Here is an 8767-nt window from a genome sequence, read left to right as displayed (position 1 = left end):
TTCCCTTCTCCAGGGGATCTTCCCAACCCAGGGATCGAACCTGGGCCTCCCACATTGCCGATGGATTCCTTACCATCTGAACCACCAGGGAAGGCCCAATTCCTACTTCAGGCAGCAGCTCCCAGACTTTTCTCTGGGGAAATACTGCTATCAGTCTTGATGGGGCTGTCAGTCAAAGTGCTTCTTCCTCTGCTGGTCAAATGCATGCTCTTTTTCTGACTTTCCAAAGAAGTGACAAAGTCTCAAGTTCCATTAGCCATGTGACTGCCTGATGATTTCTGCTATCTCCATTCCTAGAACTGTCCTTTCCACCAAATGCCTCTTTGACTGATCCCTCCATCCTAGAATTTACGGTATATTTTTCCAGTATACTCTTTTCAATGTGTAAAATTCTACATAACTAGAGTAAGTTTTTCTGATTACACTGAAAAATTCTTTTTCACTTTGGATGTTACTGCTTTAGAAAAAGGATTGTATTAACATAAAACATGGTGGTTTTAAAGAAAAAATATGTAACTAAGTAATGGTCCAAATGATATGCAGAAATAGCAAGCATTGTGAGGACTGGTAAAGGACTGATGATTGGAAAATATCATTACAATTATTGACATTAGCAACAAACTTCCTGGATGTATTCTGGGATTAAAACTGAGACATCTTGGAAAGCCATTAAGGAGATCATCCTGGATTGTATTATTGGGATGATCCTTATTGATAAGAAAAGAAAGACAGACTTGGAACAAATATATGTTTAGTGGTTTTAAAGGTTTATAACAGATATATTTTGGAAAAGGTGTGGTATTATTTCCATGGTCAAGATCAGACCTTTAAATTTTTTTTAATTTAATTTTTATTTTTTTCCCAGGACTTAAAACAACCTCTCCCTCCAAACTAAAAACATTTACTGCTCATATCAGAGAATCCTGTTTTACTTTTTCTAGGAGGAATATTTTATTTGGGGCATTATTTTCCCCAATTAGGAAAACACTGAGAGTATAAACCTCTATTGACCAAATTAAGAATCAGTGCTGCAGATAAGCATGTGTGTGCCAGAATCAGGCATTTAAGGCTGGGTGTTTCCTCTTAAGACTGTTAGAGGTTCCAGTCCTGCGTCTTCTGAACAAATTTATATAAATGCAGTGAAGTCCTTTTGCCCCAACTCCAAGGAGCAAGTTAAGACTCTTTTCTTGCCCCTCCTACCTTGAGGTTTTCTGAGTTCCATCAGAACACTTGAAGATGGAAGACTTCCATGCCCCTATTTTTACCTTTTTACAGATGCCTTTTTCAGCAGTTTTTCCAGTAACCACTCTCAGGGAAATAGTGATAAGAAATGCAAGTCGTTCATAAGCCCCCCAAATATTCTGCTGTAGGGAAAGAAGGGTCAGGCAGTGGAGAATTCACTTCAAAATGACACAACCCGAAACAATTGACTCTGTTTCCAATATGACCTTTATTGAGCAAGTACTGCTGTGACGTTTAACATCAATCAACTAAAAGTTGCAAACTGTGCATGTCAACGAGGTTCTCCCATGAACAAAAGTCCTTTTTAAATGCACCAGTGAGGTAAACATAATTATTCATATATAGCTTTCTTAAGGCTAAGAGAGTTCTGTGTTTCATTTATTATTTTTGGCTCAGTTGGTTCTTTGCATAATACACCTCAAGACATTCCCCGAGTGCCCCCCTTCCAACAGCTTAGGAAATTGGCCAATTCCCCAGGTACAGACAGTTATCATGCATTTGAATCACCCAAAGACTGGGGGTGGGGAGCACCCTGAGCTTGCATGCAGGTCCTTCATATTGCACAAAGTAAAATACAATGTCTGGAGCCCCCATGGGAGAACCCGTTCTGTTTTGAAGCTGTCAATCACATGCATTTTTGAAATTGTCATATGGCTTAACCTTTTTGCGATGGACTCAAATATTAGTCACTCTGGGTGACTTCCTTTACTATGGCGTGTGAAGTGACTTTCTCTACCTTTTTAGTAGACACTAGTTTCTCCTCAAAGGTCTCTTCATGCTCTTCGACCTTTTGAGTGACGGTTACAGATTTGGTGATATACTTGGTAGCACCATCTCCCCCCTCACTGGTGATTTTTTCCACCATTTTGGTTACCACCACTTTCTCCTCACTTTTATCACCGCCCTTCTTTTCATCCCCTGGGCTCACGTCTAGCCCGTTGGTGACGACTCCTTTCTCCTCTTCTCCCCCACTGCCTTTCTCCTTAGTTTCCTGTTCTTCCTCCTTCCCTTCCACCTCCCCATTGATGGCTATGTCTTCCTTCCTGGATTCCTTCAAACCTCCCTCCTCCTTCCCTCCCACCTCTTCCACTTTCTCCTTCTCCTTCTCTTTCTCCTGTGGCTTCTCCTCCTCTTTGGCTTCCTTCTCTGGGCTCACCTTTACTGGCTTGGCAGGCACCTCCTCCTTCACTGGGGACTCAGCCTTCACTGGGGATTCAGCCTTCTTCTTCTCTGGCACATCCTTTGCCTTCTCCTCCTTTTTCTCTGCCTTCTCTTCCTTGGGAGATTCCTTTGCTTCTTTCTTTTCTTCCTCCACCTTCTCCTTCTGTTCTCCTTTCTCAGCTCCAGCTTCTGCTTTGGGTTTCACTTCCTCCACGGGTGATTTTGCCGCTGGGGACTTTGCTGCTGGGGACTTTGCTGTCGGGGACTTGGCCACTGGGGACTTGGCCGTCGGGGACTTGGCCACTGGGGACTTGGCCGTCGGGGATTTTGCTGTTGGGGACTTTGCCTCTGGGGACTTGGCCGTTGGGGACTTTGTTGTCGGGGACTTGGCCACTGGGGACTTGGCTTTCTCTGGCTTCTCCACCTTGGCTTCTGCCGCCAGCTCCTCCTTTGGAGCCACTTCTTCAGCCTTTTCCTCCATTTTCTTTTCCTCCTTAGCTTCGGCAGCGGCTTCCTCTCCTTCCCCCTCAGCCTCTGTTTCTCCTTCCTCTTCTTGCTCACCTTCCTCTTTTTCACTAGAACCTTCCTTCTCAGATCCTCCTTCCTCGGCTTGGTCTGACTTAGCAGCCTCTTCTTCCTCTTCCTCTTCCTCTTGGCCCTCTTCCTCCTCCTTTTCTCCTTCCTCTTCTTTAAGTTCAGGTGCAGTAGCTTTCACTGGAGACTTTTTGGCAGCAACAACTTCTTCTTCGGCTTCTTCTTTCTCCTCCTTTTCTTCAGCCTCCTCTTCCTTGACCTCCTCTTTCACGGAAACGGCCAATTCCTCGGTAATGGCCGTCAGGGCTTCTTCCATTTCTGATTTCTCATCTTCCACCTTGGTTTCCTCTATAATCTCCTCAACAAATTTGTGTTGGACCTTTAGCTTGGGAGCCTCTACCTTGGTTTTCTGAATCTTACTGGATATGGCGATGGAGGGCTGTCGGTGTGTATACAGTGGCCCAGTGATGCTTCCTGCAAATGTGCTAAATCTGGTCTCTTCACCCTCCAGGAGTTTCCTAAGGAGAGAGTCAAAGAAGACAAAAGGTAATTAAAATCTCATTGGGCCTTGTGACCTTCATTACAGTATGTGTAAGGTGGTGGATACCTTTGAATAAATAGAATCACATGACATAATACTTACTATCATTTCACTAGTCCACTGTGTCATATTAAATGACAGAGAAGGATCTTCAGGGACAATCAGCCAATCACCCAGTGCAGTAACTAGCCACACCCAACAGTCCACTCCCTACCCCTAACTACTAACTCTCAGCTCTGCCTCAGTCCTCATTTGGTGCAACATGAATATGCTGATAAGCTCCCCAGAGGCTCTGCAAAAGCCCCTTAAAGTCACCTTCTTGAGCATTTGGACTTTCAGGTGTATACGAAACGTCTTTTAACAAATATAATATTTAAAAAATTTACAAAGCTATTTAGAATACGTCAGAATTCAGGCTATATATGTCATAGCTGCTGCTGCTGCTGCTGCTAAGTCGCTTCAGTCGTGTCCAACTCTGTGCGACCCCATGGACTGCAGCCTACCAGGCTTCTCCGTCCGTGGGATTCTCCAGGCAAGAACACTGGAGTGGGTTGCCATTTCCTTCTCCAATGCATGAAAGTGGAAAGTGAAAGTGAAGTCGCTCAGTCGTGTCTGACTCTCAGCGACCCCATGGACTGCAGCCTACCAGGCTCCTCCATATGTATTGTATAAATTAGTCTGTAATTTTAATCATAAAGTGTCCATTTTATATACTTTTTCACCTTTCTTGAAAACTTAGATGGCTCTGAGTTGACTGCAATTTATTCTTGTAATATGAATGACTTTATTGGGGAAAATAAAACTGTTCAGCCAAGAATTTTCACCTATCAATTTAATCAACAGCAAGATGACATCAGTTTATATATAATATATATATATATATATATAAATCTCTTCTCCTTCTCTGGTTGTCTATCTATCTAGATCTAGAAACAGAAGTCTGAATAAAAAATATATATTCTACCAATTATATTTATTCCAAGCCAGATGATGGCAATAGTAAGCTGTGACTAAGAAAGAGATAAATGAAATGTCCTGGTGTTTGTCCTTGACATCATAAAGTTGAAAAATTGAAAGCACTAGAGAAAAATATTAAAAAAAAATTGAAAACTGTTTTTGTTTCAAATATTCGGAAAGTATTTTTCACTAAAATAAAAAAGGTTAAGCATAAGCACTGAAATTAATCGGCGCTCTCCTTCAAAACACGTTTTATTCAAATACATTATTTTAACTGTTTACTTTTTTTTTTAAAGCTGCATAAAAGTTGCAATTTTTTAGAGCAACTACTTATTAATTAGGAAACAAAACCAGGCACTGAGTTAAGACTCCTGCAACCTACTTGCTTTAACTTAAGTGGTGAAGGTTCTGCCAACATGGCCTCTGCAGTGCGGCTAGTACTTTGGCCACGTCCGCAGTGAACACCCTACCTGTACGCCGCGATCTCAATATCCAGAGCCATCTTGACGTTGAGGAGATCCTGGTATTCTCGCAGATGACGAGCCATTTCCCACTTTGTGCCCCGAAGCTCATTTTCCAGCTGCTGGATGGTGTCCTGAAACCGACAAAGCCACAAACTCATCCTTCCAGCCACTTCTTTCGCAAAACACTTGCTACCCCCTCCAGCTTCCTCCCCTCCTTCGACTCCCTCCAGCTTGGCGTACTTCGGGTACTACTCCCAGACCCAGTCCCCACTTAAAATAAAAATCTAAGGAATTCACAAACAGAATCAATAAGACGATTAGACGTTTCCTGGGCATGTCACGCACTAGGACCAGTGGATCTAGAACGTCTCAGCAGGAAACAAACATCCATGGGGAACCCCCAAGGCTGATCTGGCCCTTCCCATCTGAGCCCTTTGAAATCAATTTTGGGAATTCTTCGGGTCGCAGCTGGAAAAGTTGAGAATACAGGAGTTTCTTCACGCCTCTCCTAAAGTTGCTGCTTTATCAACTACCCCAATGTATACCTCCTACTTGAAACTCGCAAGCGTACAAAACTAGAACTTCCGAGGAAAAGAAGCACGTTTTGGAAAAGGCCAAGGCTCTTAGAGCTGGGGATGGTGTGTGGGGGAGGAGGGCGGAGGGGATGCGAAGGGCGAGGAAGCTTTGAGCTTCCAACTTGGCTCTGCGGCGCGCGCGCGCGCGCGCGCACTGGCCGGCAGCCGCTAGGGAGCGCGGCGGAGAGCTCGGCGGGGCGCGGGCCTGAGTGTCGGGGGCGCGCGGCGCTGGCGCTGGCGCAGGCTGGCCGCGCAGCCGCGGTTCCTACCTGGTAGCTGCTAAGGTCGTGGTTGTGGCGCTCCTCGATGTCGCTGAGCTGCCGCTCCAGGGACTCCTTGGTGCCGCGCACTGACTCGAGCTCGATGCTCTTGGACTGCAGCTGGCGCCGGTACTCGGCGATCTCTTCCTTGGCGGAGCGGATGGCTTCCTTGTTCTGCTCGGCCGCCTCGGTGAGCTTGGCGTAGCGGCACTTAAACCACTCTTCGGCCTGGTGCATGTTCTGGTCGGAGTGACTCTCGAGCTGGGAGCGGATCTCTTTCAGCGCCGTCGAGATGTCGGTCTTCAGGTAGTCTTTGCGCTCCACGGTGATGTGTGACGCTTGGATCTGGGCCAGCAGGTCGGCCACCTCCTCCTCGTGATTGCTCCGCAGGAAGGCCACCTCATCCTGCAGCGACTGCACCTTCTTGTCCAGCTCCACCTTGACCAGCGACGACTCCTCGATATCTTTGCGCAGCGCGCGGATAGCCGCCTCGGTGTCGTCGCGCAGCCGTGCCTCCTCCTCGAAGCGCTCCTTGAGCCGGTGGATATCCTCTTCCAGGTGGTCCGAGTCCAGCTGTACCTGAGCCTTCTCATGGTTCACCATCTCCAGGGTGGCGCGTAGCTCGCGGATTTCCTGGTCGTACGCGTCGCCCAGCTGGGCGTGCGAGGCCTGCTTCTGCCGCAGCGCCTGGATCTCTGCCTCGATCTCCTTGTTCTGCTGCTCCAGGTAGTGGACCTTCTCGATGTAGCCCGCGAAGCGGTCGTTCAGCCCCTGCAGCTGCTCCTTCTCGTTGGAGCGGGACAGCTTGTAGTCGCCTCCAGGCCCAGAACCGCCGTTAAGCAGAGACGAGGACTGGCTGAAGTCGAGGCTGCTCTCGGCCGAGCTGAGCATGGCGGAGCTGTAGGTGAGGCGCGGGGCCAGCGCGCTGCGCTTGTAGGAGGAGGACACGGTGCTGGGCGAGCCGCGGGACCACGACTGCGAGCGGAAGCCGCTGGACGGGGAGCCGCTGATGCGGCTGAAGCTCGAGCGGGTTTCGGTCACCCGCCGGTAGGCGGACGGGTTGCCCAGCGAGTCCAACGTGTAGCTCATCTTGGAGGCCTCGGGGTGTGTGGCTGTCACAGCGTTCTGCTGGCCTCGCCGCAGCCCATTTATAGCCGCGGCGGCTGGTCCCCGGGCCAGGGCCCCGCCCCGTGGAGGCGGCGGCCGAGAAGGCGGGGACTGCGGGCACCCGGCCGGGAGAGGAGGGGGAGGATGGGGGGTGAAAAGAGCCCAGCAGTGATTCAGCGCCCGCTCCACGTGGGCCCACGCCGCATCGGACCCTGGACTTCGCTGCCTTGGGCCCGACCCCTCCCCCCAGCTCCTCTTTCGGTGCCAGACCACCTGTCTTTCCTCGCAGTCCCCCTCTCCATTTCGCTTCACCTTCAGATTGCATTTTACACCCTGGTGGGAATATTCACCCAAAGTCCTTTCTTTGTTTAGTCTCTCTCCCGCCGTTCGGGCAGCTTTTCTAACGACCCCCTGGTCACCTTGTGTGTGTGTGTGTGTGTGTGTGTGTGTGTGTTTTTTTTTCTTCTTTTTTTTCCCTTCTGCACTCTTGTCCTTACACTTTTCTCTTCTTTTGCCCTTTCTCTATTACTTTTTTCTTTACCCGTATTCTGTGCTTAATCACTTCCCCCAGTTTTTGGCATCTCTTCGCCCTCCCACTTTAAGCCTTCTTTAGCTCCACTCACTCCTCCCTTCTTTCAGAGCCCCTTCCTCCTGGACCTTTTTTTCCCCCAGCCTTTCCCCTCACCTTCTCCCTCCTCCCCTCCCCCTTCCTCCCGCCCCTCCTCCAGCCTCGTCGCCCCTTGCCTCCCTCCCCTTCCCCCACTCCCTGTCTTAAAGCAGCCCGAGATGAGCGCAGGCCCCGAGTTGGGCCTAGAAGAGAAAAACAAAAAGACTTTGAGGAACGATCAGCCTGAAGTCTTCGGGAAGGGGACAAAGAGGATGGGCTGGGGTATTTATTTGTTATAAAAGTGGGATAAGGCGCTGCATTCTGCTTAACGTTTGGGGGACGTCCGAAACTTCCGCAGGGGCAGAAGGTAAGGCGCTTGTTTTCGCTATGGCGCCGGCAGCACCAAGGACAGCGCCCAGCACGGCTTGCGGGAAGATTCAGCCGCCCTGGGGGTTTGTCGCCCAGCAATCCTAGTCTGGTTAGGTTGGCGGGGGTTTTCTCCCTGCTTTCTGTAGTAAATACGGTTAAAAGCCAGTTCGTAGTGACTCTGTTTGAAGGAGCCAAACTGGGATCGCACTCAAAGATCTCTCTGCAATGCAGGGTTGGCACAGAACAGACTGCAGATTTGAAAACAAAATTTTTTAAAATCAGGTAACAGAGATAATATACTTGTAGCCAAGTCTGAGTTTTCTAACATATGATGGAAGCAGGAAATCAAGACATACAGGACTTGAAATTTGAAGGTCAAGTACTTCTTGGAAAGGGGAATTTGAATCTGTTGAGATGAAAAGTCCAGGGAAATATAGTTTATGATAAGTTTGAACAGAAGCAATTGCTTTGTCATCTTTCTGTTCAGTACTCCCTGTATGTAACTGCCATGACTGAAAAGCACTGAGTTAATTTCAGATTAATTGGAAAGTTCCCAAACAGATTCACCACAACTTTGAATGAAACCAGATTGTTTTTCTTACATTTAGATTTTAATGACTGATTTGCAATAGATTATCTATATTTTTAAGCATGTTTACTTAAATAAGAAACCTACACAGACTTCCTGCTGTCTGGTGCACTGCTAACTGTTAAAATGTCCCTTTATTTTGCATTGTGCTTTGGGGGTAATTCAGAGTAAAAAAAGTTCAAAATACTGCAAGACAAAGTGAAGTGTAGAATGCCAGTTTAATAACCATGCTTGCTGGGACCACAGGCATAAGTGACTGCCTGCAAAATGCTTGCTAAGAACAAACCCTTTGCTTGTGAAAAGTCTAGACCCCAGACTTCAGTGTATTTTGTTTCACAGCATGCTTTCTCTAGTCCTTGTT

General features: G+C 47.8%; 1 protein-coding gene across 2 annotated transcripts; it reads right to left on the bottom strand.

Moving 5' to 3' along the window:
* Positions 1-1433: 1433 nt before the first annotated feature.
* NEFM (neurofilament medium chain) lies at positions 1434-6945 on the bottom strand. Of its 2 annotated transcripts, none has more exons than XM_086414409.1 (3): positions 5744-6945; positions 4906-5030; positions 1434-3455 (listed from the first exon to the last, which is right to left on the bottom strand). In XM_086414409.1, the coding sequence occupies exons 1-3, from the start codon at positions 6821-6823 to the stop codon at positions 1925-1927; spliced, it is 2736 nt and encodes a 911-aa protein (XP_086270535.1). In that variant the 5' UTR covers positions 6824-6945; the 3' UTR covers positions 1434-1924. The 2 variants fall into 2 exon arrangements, with proteins under 2 accessions (XP_086270535.1, XP_086270536.1); XM_086414410.1 differs by lacking the exon at positions 5744-6945 and adding an exon at positions 5445-5621.
* Between the last annotated feature and the right edge of the window lie 1822 nt (positions 6946-8767).

The sequence above is a fragment of the Bos grunniens genome, chromosome 8 (assembly GCF_055505025.1).
Source record: "Bos grunniens cultivar Pamir isolate PY7600 chromosome 8, Bosgru_T2T1.0, whole genome shotgun sequence".
Lineage (NCBI taxonomy): Eukaryota > Metazoa > Chordata > Mammalia > Artiodactyla > Bovidae > Bos > Bos grunniens.
Note: the sequence above shows the minus strand (reverse complement) of the source record. Positions and strands in the feature narration are given on the sequence as shown.

Bases quoted from the DNA above. Each gene is read 5' to 3' on its own strand.
- NEFM (XM_086414409.1), bottom strand. From the start codon at position 6,823: ATGAGCTACACGTTGGACTCGCTGGGCAACCCGTCCGCCTACCGGCGG. The intron at 5,031-5,743 runs GTAGGAACCGCG...TGTCGGTTTCAG, and splicing joins ACGACCTTAGCAGCTACCAG to GACACCATCCAGCAGCTGGA. The intron at 3,456-4,905 runs GTAGGGTGTTCA...CTCTCTCCTTAG, and splicing joins ATTGAGATCGCGGCGTACAG to GAAACTCCTGGAGGGTGAAG.